The following is a 12658-nucleotide window of genomic DNA, read 5'->3' as shown; positions in this document are numbered from 1 at the left end:
CCAGTCCCCCAGCCTCAAACCTTTCATGTCATCCTTGACTCATGGCTGTTTTGCTCTCTTCTCCCCCAACTCACTTTGTCACCAGGTCATGCGAATTTTTCATTTAGTGAAGGTTCCACAAACTTCCGTGTACTCTAGCATCCCCCAGGAAGCGTGTCCCAGTTTTCAGTTCCTGAGCCCCAACCCCTCTTTAGTCTGGAGGTTTGAGGGGGTGGGGCCTGGTATCTGCATTTTACACAAACTTCCCAGGTGATTCTGATGTGGGTGGACTGCAGACCACCCTTGGCGAACCTATGCCTTCCAGTATCTTTGGCTTTGTCCCTTCCTCTCCTTTCCACAACCCCTTTCCTTGTCCCGGCTGGCCCTCGCCACCTCACACCTGGATTGCAGGAACAGCTGGTCTGCCTGCCACTAGCCTTTCCCTATTCCAGCCTCTCCAGCTGCCGGGATCCATCTTCTACAAATATCTTTTGCATCACATCACTTCTCTGCTCAGAAGCCTACTGTGGCTCCCTCGGACCTATTGGATCCTACCTAAATTCATTTTGGCTGGCAGCCTGTCAAGTCTGCATCCCATTCTCCCTCGTTCCTATTTCCCTGCTCAATGCCATCCATCCAGGCTTATTGATCATTTGTTTCTTATGTTAGCCTCTCTACTATTTGGTGGTGGTCTCCTTTCCACTCCACCCCTGAACACTTCTGGTTACACAGAAGGACTTAAGAAAACTGTTTTGATTCTCCATCCTGTTTCTCAATGCATCTGTGCTCCCCTCCCCCCATTACCGCCCTGGCCCTGCCATTCACCAGCTATCTGACTTTGTGTATGTTGCTTAAGCTCTTTGTGCCTTTGTTTTCTCATTTCCTCATCTGAGAAACAGGAATATGTATAGTCTATACCTCATAGGTTAGCAGAGAGGATTAAACGAGTTAATAAATGTATAAAAGCTTCAAACAGTGTATGGCACAAAGTAAATACCACAAAAGTGTTAGCTATTATTATTCATTATTGTTATTATCACCCCTGTCAGCCAGCTCCTCCCTGGAAACCACTTCTGCTTGGAATAGCTACCTGATGGTGTTCTCTGTCAAGCCTTCCCCAATCTGGTGGAGGTGGTTAAGTATTTAGTTTTCAATGAGCTTCTCTGCATGTAACAACCTGAGGAACTGGGCCATCTACCTACGAAGCTCTAACTATGTCCATTGATTTCTAACCAAACAGGAGGAGAGGAGGTGAGACTATAAATAGATTTTATTTAGATTTTCCAGGGTAAGATGCTGTTAAGACAACTTCAAAATACCTTAAGGGACAGCAGGTCATACACCTTCCTGGGCAGCCCTTTCCTATGGCCTTTCTAGAGTCCTTCTCCTAGGGACCCTGCCTTCTCATCTGCTCACTTCCTGGGTCATTCAGGGAGCCCTCCCGGCAGCACGTTCCTGTGTGGTAGTTCCCAGCCTGTAAGCCTCATACCTTGCTCACGCCCCAAGCACTCTTTGTCTGTAAATAATAAATCTCCCACATCTCCATTTCTAGTTTTCAAATCCACATCTATGCTATTATGGCGAATACAATAAATTCTTTCTAAAGCCCTGTGGAATTCACTGTCACGTTTGTCATTATGCACTCTCGCTCCCGATGAAAACCCAAAGTTCAGCTCCTATCTGCTGGGGTGGGGAAGGTCTGAGCATGTTTGTGTCATTTGAAAGGGGCCTTTGGTGTTACAAAAGGCTGGGTGCTGCTGCCCTGTGGGATACGTGGGAGCCGCGGGAGTAGCAAAGAGCTCTCTGGCTCTCGGTTTTCTTGTCTGTTAAATGGAGGTAAATAATAACTGCCTCTTTTCCTAAGGGCAGGAAATGGAATGTTCCGCCTTCACGAGGAGGGGCTCAGAGTAGCGCTCTTGTGATCCTTGTTGCCTTGATGGGAGGGCTGAAATGAGGCTTGGATGAGCTAACAGATAGGGACCCACTTGGAGAGGTGGCCTACCCGGGCAGAGGATTATTACCACTGCCATGGCCACTGCCGCCACCGCTGTGGCTGCTGTTCTTGTTCTTTTTTTTCTTTCTTTTTTTTTTTTTTCTTGTTCTGGGTCCAGCTGGAGCAGCCAAGCTCCAGAACCCCAAAGCCTGTGAAAGTCTTTCCAGGAGCAATATGTTCTTTTGCCTTTCCCAACCCCCTAAATTGGTTTTCCGGAGAACAACAACAACAAGAAAAAGCTGCTCCTGCCTGTGACTGACAAACATCCACAAAGTTCCTCTTATCTCGTCTAGTAACCCCTGGGGCCTCAGAAGTTGCAGTGTTTGTCTCTGTTTAGTCAGGGTTGCCTAGGAAACAGAGTCGTTCTCTGTTTGCCACTAGGTGACTGTGGAGCAATTTTTTCCCCTTTTCTTGTAGGGAAGAACTTGATGACCAAAGAGGTTTGGGTGTGGCTGGGCTATTTTCTGGGTTTCTTTTTTCATCCACTGGTTCTTGAACGGCTGGAAACTGGGTGTGGAGAATTGACAGAAGATGAGCTGAATAAGCAAAAAAAGTCTTTGGGCTTGCTTGCAAAGGGGGAGGCATTTGGGAACAAGTGGGGACTGGGTACTGCAGAGAGCTGGGCCAGGGTGGGGGATGGTTGCCTGGCAACTCTGAACACACTGGTCCAAAGTTGGTATTTGTTCCAGCAGTGGTGAAATCACAGCATGCCATGACCAAATTGGCAAGTGTAGACATTGAATTTGGCAGAATGAGTAGAGAGGTTAGGAGCAGGTGGGGAAATTGGGCTGTGAGAGGCCAGCAAGCAAAGGTTTGCAATGTTCTGAAGAAGAGCTTTGGTGTTTGGAAAAGAACAAGCCAACATGTATGACTTTTATAGAGAAGGAAGCATGTCATTTTGATTATATTTGAGCAGTGTTTGGTGCAAAAGAAGGGGCCAAGATGACTTGATCACTTTGAGGTTTGTGGCTTAGGACAGTCAAGGCATTCTGTTAAATTTCACGTGGTAAAAGGATCGTTACATATGTTATGGGAAGCTGAGATTGAATAGAGTCACTCACATAGGGGTGACAGTCTCTCTTGTGGTGAGCACAGTGGACTTAGAGCACAGCTCAGTATCCAGGATGGGTTCACGTTGGGGTGTAGTAGAGGAGACACTGAAGGATTGTTAGAGAATCAGACAACAGGGCAGGACTCCAGATGCCAGAGACATGGGATTATGGAAAGGGTGATTGGTGATGATGAACCCCAAATTGAGGCAGAGGAGGAAAGCTGGAGTCAGAAGCCTTAGAATTGGCCCTGCCTATGCTGCTGGTGGGTTTTGTGAGAGATTGAAAGCATCTTTCCTTGACAGGGGTGGGGTGGGGTGGGATGTGTGGAGGCGGGTGCAGTAGAGGGGCCTGGGTTTTTTTTGCCACCTTCAGTGATCTACATCCTTTTCACACTAAGGCCCTCTTTGCTCCTTTGTCAAAGTCAAAGGCCATATGTGGACTGGTATTAAACTGATTCTGATGAGGCTTTCAGAAGAGGGAAGAGACCCACTTGTGTTCATTTGGTCTCTCTCTTCTTGCTCCCTCACATGTAGCCCTGGCCCTTTTCTTGTTGGGCTTTTGGGGCATCCTTCCTCCCAAATCACCCCCTCAGGCTGAGCTCGCATGTTAATAGTCACCTCGCTATCCACTCCAAACCTCTTATGTGAAAACCAGAGCAGGACAGAGAGGGATGGATGTGGGTTTGAGTCCCAGTTTGCCATAAGACCTGTGGGACTTTGGCCAAGTCACTTATATTCGCTGAGTCTCAGCTTCCTGACCCATGCAGTGAGGATAAAGAGCATGGACTTCCTCTCGGTATTGTGAGGATTAAACAAGATCATGGATGTGGCACAGGCCTGGCACTTAGTGGGTGTTCAATGAAGGTTTGGTGAGTCAGAAAAACAGCACCCCCCCACAGCTATCACGTGAGGGGTCCCTCCTGCCCAGTCCATTCATATTCAGACTCCAATTTTATTTTTAGAAAAAAAGAGCAAAGTTTATTGAAATTTCAAGCTACATTTGAAAAATCAAAATCCCAATCCTGGAGACATACATCAGGATAAGGTGTCAGAAAGTGGAAAGTGTTCACTGTCACACAACCCCCTAGAGAAAAGCTCCCTGAGGACATTGCCCAGGCACCAGCAGGTCAAAGTCATTCCATTGTCCACAACGGGACACCATCAAGCCAATCGCTGGTCACTTGAAAGTTTCCCACAAGAGTTAAAAAAACAAACAAACAATGTTTTTAAATGACACCGTGAAGTCCAAGCTTATTTTCTCTCAACTCCATTCTGTTTAGTCAGCACCAGTGAATGGTGGGTTTGGCATTCAAAAGAGGACCTCACATGCCTTTGATGAACAGATGGAAAGGAGCTGCAGCAGCAAGGCATCCGTGGCCACCTCCCGATGCTGGCCCCTTCCCTGCCTTTATTCTTTAGTCTTACTTAACCTAAAGGACAAACTGGATCAACTTGGTAAATGAACACAGTCAAAGAATTAGCCTGAAGACACAGGGGACCAGTCGACACTCCCAAAGCTGGTTAGGCCCTTCAACATGCAGGTGGTGTATGTGTATATGTATACATCTCTACACTAAGATACAGATCTAGCCCTATGGGTATATATACGCATTTATGGCTACATAGAAAAACTATGCCAATACTAACAAAACAGAACTTTGTAAGCGGTCATCCCAAAGCTGTAATCCCACACTGGGCTGTGCACAAAGCCATGCATTACACCATATTAACCAACAGAAGGCTGACTTGGCTTAATCTCTCCCATCTGTTCTCCTGGCCCTTGCAAGGCAAGGGAGAAGAGAGAGGTTGCCTCTGCTTAAAACACAAGTGGCTTCTTCATCAGAACAGTCATTGTCAAGTGAAGCTGTTGAAGATGTCCATGGAAATGAAAAAACAGACCCCGTATACTTTCTGGAGCAAACTGGCATCACATCTCCAACTACCTTTCCCCTTTGCCAGTTGCAGCTAAGTTGCCCGGGCCCTGGGAGCCCCCAGGGCGCGGTGGCATTAGAGACTCACTGGCTTGGGGTAACTAAGCCCATGCAACTCAGCCTCCAGAGTCCTGCTCTCTGTCAGGGGTCTGTCACTGGAGTGGACCCAGGTGGCCATGTCCTTGGGACATCTCTTGGCACTAGCTGTGCTAGGTGTAAAGTTCTCCACGTGAGATGACGCTTGGGGAGCCAAAAACAAACTGGAAAGAACTAGGTAGAACAAGTTTAGTGGCTCTGCCCACCCCAAGGACAGCCATTTACACTGCAGAACCACCGGGGGCCTCCGGTGCTTGTGGGGACTCAGGAGCTGGCTCTTCAGGGCTTAAACGAGACTGAAACTTCTCCAGCTGCTCCGGGCTGGCCAGAGTCTTCAAGAGGGTATTCTCATGCTCCAGCTGGGAGTTCTTTTCCACCAGCTCCCGGATCTGCTCCTTCAGGATCTCCATCTCGTCTCGCACAGCATACATCAGATGATTCTTCACTAGATCCTGCCACAGAGGAAATAACATCAAAGTTGTTCATGGGCCGGTCACTGTGCCATTGGTGTGCCTGCGCTCTCCTTCATACACTGACCTCTGGCCTTTCCCCTCAGCACAATGGTGCCACAGTCCCATTCCTCGTGCATCTTTCTCTGAAGCACTGAAACCATCTCTCGTGAGAGCTGGATGATTTGGGCCATGACTGAGTTGGAAGCCCAGTTTTGAACTAGGTAGATGCCCCTTGCAAGTTTCTAATGACTTTCGAAGTCAGCTGGCTGCTCAGGGGCCTTTTGTGTGTGACTTCAGCTGGTGGCTGATGGTTTGCTGGGACCCCATTCAACGTATAGTCTGGATGCTGGCCCTGATACCCGGGACCTGCAATGCACCCCATACTGTTTGTCTCCTTTACAAATCTTCACCGAGAGAATAAAACGGGCTCTTCTGGAGCCTTCTCTCCTCCACCTGACCCAGCCCACTGAGTCTGACATCAGCCCTGAGGGGAGGTACAGGGATTGCTGAGTCCTCTCTGAATTGATGACTGCACTGGGGGCAGGAACTATGTCATTAGGCTCTAGGGCATAATTAAGTGGCTGCTAACTGCTGGAAGCCCCAACCCCCTGCAGCCGTTTTGGCTGCTCTGTGGAGTATGACCTCTACCTGGTAAGGAGAGGGAGAAGGGGTAGGGTGCTTTGCTTCCTGTTTCCTTCCAACACCTGACCCCAGCCCAGACTCTGCAGAGGCAATGCAGTGCAGTTGCATCCAATGAGCTGTGCCCCCCGCCAACTGCGGGATGCAGACAAATGCAAGTCCCTGCGCTCCCTGTCCTGCAACGGGTCCAAGGAGGGAGCCAGAGGCTGCTGCAAAGCCCTGAGATGGGGGAGGGAGGGAGGGAGAAAGGAAGGAGCCCAACAGGGGCAGACTGGAAATGTTCTAAAAGGTGCCCCTCTAACTGGACTCTACTTAAGGCATCCAGGGACATGGGAAGCAGGCTGTCAGTTTCCTCAGGCTCTTGCCTAACAGCTTTTGCACCCGCCCCCTCAGTCCTGCCCCGAGTTACTTAAGCAGCAGCTAGCTCTGTAGACAGGAATGATGCAGTGAGGCCACTCACCATGGCCTGTTCGATTTTGTTGTCTATGGCCACCACGCTGGCTCCAGAGGCACTGCCAAGACAAAAAGCAAAGCGACCGCGTTACCACTCATTTCCACCCTGAGTACCTGGCAGCTGTGGCCAAAGTCCTCCATCTGCCCGGACTCTCCCTCTCTCCCGCCTCCCTGGGTCGGAGTTCCCAGTAATTTGTCCCCAGGTCTCTCCCTGGCCCCTGCAGGAAGCTGCACCTCCCCATGCAGGCTGGCTCCTCGCCGCTGCTGCCGCCGCCCTGAGCTCAGACTGCAGCGACGCGCGGGTCCCCGGGGCGCTCTGGCACGCTCGCCCTGCCCGAGATACATGCAAACAATGGGGGGCGAGAGGCCCAGGGAGTCCCCTGGAGCTGGCCCATGCCGGCCCCAACCCTGAAGGTCCCGGGCAAGCCTACCTGGCTCCAAAGCTAGCTAGGAATTCCTTTCCGGCTCGGAAGCTACCGGCCTGGCCTCCCCAGCAGCGCACGGCGAGCAGACAGCCCTCTGCCCAACCCTGCCCCGCCGCCCCTCTGCCTCCGGCTGCCTCTGCGGCTGCAGCAGTTTGTTCTCACCGCGCAGCTGCCGCAGGGACGCTCCGACGGCGGATCCCAGCGTGGCGATGACTCCCTCCCCCTCCCTGCGTCCCTTCCCTCCGCCCCTTCCCAGGATGCTGCACCGCGGGGAACAGGGACCGGCCGAGCAGCGCTTGCTCGGAGATCCGGCTCTGAGCCCAGCCCCGGCCTGAGCCCCGGCTCGGCTCTGAACGCCGCTGAGGCCAGGGGTTTACCTGTTATCCAGCTTAACGGAAACCACATCCCCTCCGAGCAGGGAAAAGAAGAAAGATATGGAGAAATTGTGCAGCTGACAGACTGCCACCTCCATGGGGGTCTGATACATTTCAGTTTTCGTGGCTCGGGCTGCCGGGGAACTCTGGACGGGCTTCGGGCTGGGCCGGGCCGGGCGGGCTGGGCGGCCGCTGGCTGCTGGCGCGCTGCACCGGGCTGGGCTCTGCGCGTCCTGCCCTGCGGCTAGGAATGGGCCAAGGCTGCTGAGCGGACCCAAATGCAGGCAGGCGCTTCATCTCGTTGAAGGGAAGTGACTCGAGGGATATCACCTAATGTGTCACAAACTCTACGGCCGTCAGTCCAACCCAGAGTCGAAGATATTTCGGCTCCCGCTTCTTTATATAGGAGGAGCCGGCTGCGTCACATGGCATCAGGGGCCATGCAAATGAGTCCTGTACCGGGAGGGCGTTGTGGCTCAGTTAAACCACATGCCCTCCCTGAACCTTAGGCTGGGACTGTAAACAGTTCAGCACTTTCTTGTGCCAACTGGCATCTCCAAAGAGGGCTCTGGAGATTGGTAAAAACGAAACGGGAGCAGAACCTAAGAGATTGCTGATTGCTAGGGAAGAAGGAGACCAAATGCCATAACAGGAGAAAGAAAGCATTCAGTAGAGGGCGGCTCTGGGACAGAAGAGTTTGAAAGCTCTTTTCGAAGTGTCAGCCAACATACCCTGATGGCTTTGCAATGCTTTAGCACTCCCTGGACACCCACCCCCATCATCAGGAGCTTCACCATCTTCCTGCTGCCTGCCCTCTCAGCTTCTCTCCTGCACATAGTTGTCACCTACATGTTCCCTCTCCTACCAACCCAGCTGTCCCCTCAACCAGCCAGCTGCCTGCCCCAAACTAGCAGCTATCTACTCGCCTCCTCCTTTGAATGTACAGGTGTGGGATGTACTGGGCTCAGGAGCTAATCTGTGCATGCATGTGTGTGGTGGGGAGGGTGCGTGAACATGTAGACAGGAGCAGCTGGGGGCTAGGTGGGTGACAGAAGAGGTGGAGAGAAGACAAAGTAGGGAACTGGGCCCTGGAGTGACCACAAAATGCCAGCCCCTATAGGTCTCCAGACCCCACTTTGCAAAGAAAATACATTATCCGGGATCTCATGTCCCTATTTTTTTTTTTTTGATCTTCATTTTATTGAGATATAGTCACAAACCACGCAGTCATACAAAACCAATTGTACTTTCGATTGTTTACAGTACCATTACATAGTTGTACATTCATCACCTAAATCAATCCCTGACACCTTCATTAGCACACACACAAAAATAACAAGAATAATAATTAGAGTGAAAAAGAGCAATTGAAGTAAAAAAGAACACTGGGTACCTTGTCTGTTTGTTTCCTTCCCCTATTTTCTACTCATCCATCCCTAAACTAGACAAAGTGGAGTGTGGTCCTTATGGCTTTCCCAATCCCCTTGTCACCCCTCATAAGCTACATTTTTGTACAACTGTCTTCGAGATTCATGGGTTCTGGGTTGTAGTTTGATAGTTTCAGGTATCCACCACCAGCTACCCCAATTCTTTAGAACCTAAAAAGGGTTGTCTAAAGTGTGCGTAAGAGTGCCCACCAGAGTGACCTCTCGGCTCCTTTTGGAATCTCTCTGCCACTGAAGCTTATTTCATTTCCTTTCACCTCCCCCTTTTGGTCAAGAAGATGTTCTCCATCCCACGATGCCGGGTCTACATTCCTCCCCGGGAGTCGTATTCCACGTTGCCAGGGAGATTCACTCCCCTGGGTGTCTGATCCCACGTAGAGGGGAGGGCAGTGATTTCACCTTTCAAGTTGGCTGAGCTAGAGAGAGACGGCCACATCTGAGCAACAAAGACCTATTTTTTTAAAAACAGTTTTTTTTTTAACTTTCCTATAAACAGCAAATGACAACAAAACTATCAACTAAGGCTATATATAAACTATCCTACCTGCCCTGTGACAGGTCCAGCCACATATTTGGAGAGTCCTTCAGGAAAATACAGATTCCAAACCACAAGGAACATGAAAAGATTACTGTTGCCTAATAAGAGTTTCATATGTTTCCATCAAAATATATTTTCATATACTCACTTTGGTGGTGATGGTAGCACAACATTGTGACTGTAATTAACAGCACTGAATTATACATTTGAATGTGGTTAAAAGGGGAAATTTTAGGTTTGAGATATGTTACTAAGATAAAGGTTTTAGGAAAAATCCATGGAACTGCACAACACGAACAGTGAACCCTAAGTTAAACCATGGACTGTAGTTAATAGTACAGTCATAAAAATGTGCTTTCATCAGTTGTAACAAATGGACCACGCCAATGCAAGGTGTTAATAATAGGGTGGTTTATAGGAACTCTGTATTATCTGCAAGATTTCTCTGTAAACCTACAACTTCTGTAATGAAACAACAACCAGAGGCATGGTTCTCAGGTCATTTGCTCCTGCTCCGCCCTAAGTGATGCCACCTTGTGGACAGAAGCAGAATTGCTGCTGGATGGAGCAATCTGGGCAGGACAAGGGACAGGTGATGCAACCAGGACTATTATTTACGCCAACCCAAGGGCCATAAGAAGTACACTGGGTTCCTCCACATATATAATAGTTTGGGTGAAGTTAAGGCCAGTACCCATGAATCAATGCTCCAAAAGCTGTCGTCCAACGAAATACCTAATGCAATCATGACATTGGAAAAGTACTGGAGCCTCTTATCAACAAAGAAGGGAATTATTATATGCTTCAGGATATTTCTTCTAACTGGGTGCCTGGCTCCAATACCTTGGCCAAGGTCCCAGCTAAGCCCAGTCTGAAGGCCTTGATTTTTTCCAGGTTGCCAGTGCCGTGATGGCACTGAGCAGCAAATATTTTTCGCTGTGACTTGGAGGGGGGTGGCACACAATGGCCATCACATTTGCAAAGAGCTGACAAATAGAACTGTTCAAGCAAACCCACTACACTAGCCCAGGATGGTGTTTTTCTTCACCCCAGTTGTAGGTGGGAGATGATCCCAAACTTCAGGACATTTTGTTAACTTTTAGGTCACAAGCTCTCTGAACATGGTGTTTGCAGTAAGCAGAATGTACTAGATACAACCAAATGCCAACTATATTTATAGGTCATCGAGAACATTAGGTGAGGAAAAAAAAAGCCCTTCTTAAATCAGAATCTTACTAGATATTAGAATTCTCTAATATATTAATCTGCTTTCTGTGACACCCAGGAGCTTTCTTGGTTCAGCAAGTATCTGAGTTGACCTTTCATTGGCTTGTAAGTTTTTCCCCTTATTAACAATTGCTACCTGCCCCCCAAGAAGCCAATGGAGATGCTGAGAAGAAAAGGGGAGGGAGAAATAAGATTCATTGGCAAGGAACAAAACACTACCAGGAAAACAGGGCATGGGGCAGAAAAAAGAGGGCTCCTTCAACAGGGATTCCCTGTTATGGAGACAGAGGCAGAGAAATCCAGGTGGTTTGGGAAGGGATGAGAAAAGGGGTTATGTTTGTTATCAAAGCTGGTTTGAATTGAATGTGGATTATGCTGCAATTTAAATATAAGCTGAGCTTGAGACCCATTGAGCATAATAGCTACCAGGAACCAGGCATCAGCTTTGGGTCGGGCTGTGCTGGCTGTACCACTTGCAGCATAGGGGCTGTCACCAGATTTTCACAGGTGAAGAAACCGAGGCTCTGAGAGGCTAACTTGCCCAGTTCTTCCTGACCTAGAGACTTAAGTCTGTTCTACCACCCTTAATAGTGAGGCAGGAGATGAGGTTAGGGAGGGGATGTTTGTTGAACGAAGAAAATGAGGCTTGGGATGAGCGAGTCAGAGCAGTCGGGGGGATGGGGTGGAGCTGCAGGGGGACAGGGGAGGAGGAAAAAATGGTGAGGGGCAGAAGTGCCCTAGGATGCCAGCAGCCCAGAGGCAGACTTTGAACTCTCTCTGTGCTGCTGACTTGTGACACTGAAGGTGAGAGGGAGCAGCAATAGGGGGACAAGATCATCAAAACTGTCCAAATAAGGTTTCTAAGAGGGCTGTGCTCATCCAGGTCGTTTCAAAAGGCAGCCAAGCAGTCCTCAAAGAAAGCTATCTTTGTCTAAGAAACAGGAAATATTAATCCAACTAGGTGGCTCCTAGAATGGAATATGTACTCCTGGGGTATACAATATTCCAAATAAGGTATGGAGGGGCAGAATAATAATCCCAGTCCAGTCAAACCTTGAGTTCCTGGGGCCCCACTAACCAGCACCCTTACTTAATTCCTTTCTTTCCTTACTCCTGCTGTGCTCAGTTTTTAGGAGGATGAGGCCCACAACAAGAAACCAAGCTCATGTCAGGGATTCAGTCTAAACAACAACTTCTAAAGAGCGCCCCAGATCCAGCCCACACTCAGCCAGTCTCTTGTCCCCTCTACATCTATGGCTCTGCCTAGTGAGGCTTTAGGTTCCTCTATTTGCAAAGATACAGTGATGGACCCCAGGGTCTGATGGCTAGGGGAAGGCAATGGACTTAAACATTGTAGAAACATTTTCAAGAAGGGTGGAGGAGCTGGGGGTGGGTAGGTGGGGAGTTGAGGGGAGGGGAGAAGGAGGAGGAACCCGAAGGGTTATCTTCTTAACTCTTGGCACACCAGACAGTTCCTCTGCCCCAAATAGCTGCGCCAAACCTTGCAGTGAGTGGAAGTTTGTGCTGTACCTGAAATCTGTTATCTGCTGTAGCATTTCTGAGTCAAGTGCCGATCCATCCACAAGGCCCCCGGCGTCCTCGTGATCTGTGGCGTGGACCCCCAAGACAGGAAATAGTGGCTAAGCATTCAACAGCCCAGCAACTCCAAGGTGTGTAAATGTTCCTAAGCTCCCTTTCTGACCTCCTCCAACTTGACAATGTGAGCTGGACCCAGAGCCAGCAGGCAGTAGCAGCCATCTTGATGAGCCATGCCTTTTGCCTGCTCTGTTTTAGCCCTAATGCTGTGGGACTTTGCACTTAAACAGATATAGCTGGCTTGCTCTCTCTCAGGGGCAACCTGCTAGATGGAGGGGAGCATAATGAGGATGGGGCCAACTCCTTCCATTTCAGGAGGCCCTGGAAGCCGATTTCTTCCCTTTGAGCTGGAGGAAATGTCTCAGCTTTCCCACCGCTCTGTTCCACTTCAAAAGCCAGACTCTCTGGGACAAGAGCTCTTCCTACTTCGGGTTCCCACGGAACAGTGGAACCAAGACT

General features: G+C 49.5%; 1 protein-coding gene across 2 annotated transcripts; it reads right to left on the bottom strand.

The window, feature by feature from the left end:
* Positions 1 to 3973: 3973 nt before the first annotated feature.
* On the bottom strand, positions 3974 to 7750 carry LOC119525962 (TSC22 domain family protein 3-like). Of its 2 annotated transcripts, none has more exons than XM_037824736.1 (3): positions 7397 to 7750; positions 6602 to 6653; positions 3974 to 5502 (listed from the first exon to the last, which is right to left on the bottom strand). In XM_037824736.1, the coding sequence occupies exons 1-3, from the start codon at positions 7504 to 7506 to the stop codon at positions 5272 to 5274; spliced, it is 393 nt and encodes a 130-aa protein (XP_037680664.1). In that variant the 5' UTR covers positions 7507 to 7750; the 3' UTR covers positions 3974 to 5271. The 2 variants fall into 2 exon arrangements, with proteins under 2 accessions (XP_037680664.1, XP_037680665.1); XM_037824737.1 differs by lacking the exon at positions 7397 to 7750 and adding an exon at positions 7026 to 7197.
* Positions 7751 to 12658: the final 4908 nt, after the last annotated feature.

Source organism: Choloepus didactylus (genome assembly GCF_015220235.1).
Source record: "Choloepus didactylus isolate mChoDid1 chromosome Y unlocalized genomic scaffold, mChoDid1.pri SUPER_Y_unloc3, whole genome shotgun sequence".
Classification (NCBI taxonomy): Eukaryota; Metazoa; Chordata; class Mammalia; order Pilosa; family Megalonychidae; genus Choloepus; species Choloepus didactylus.
This window is presented reverse-complemented; position numbering and strand designations above follow the sequence as displayed.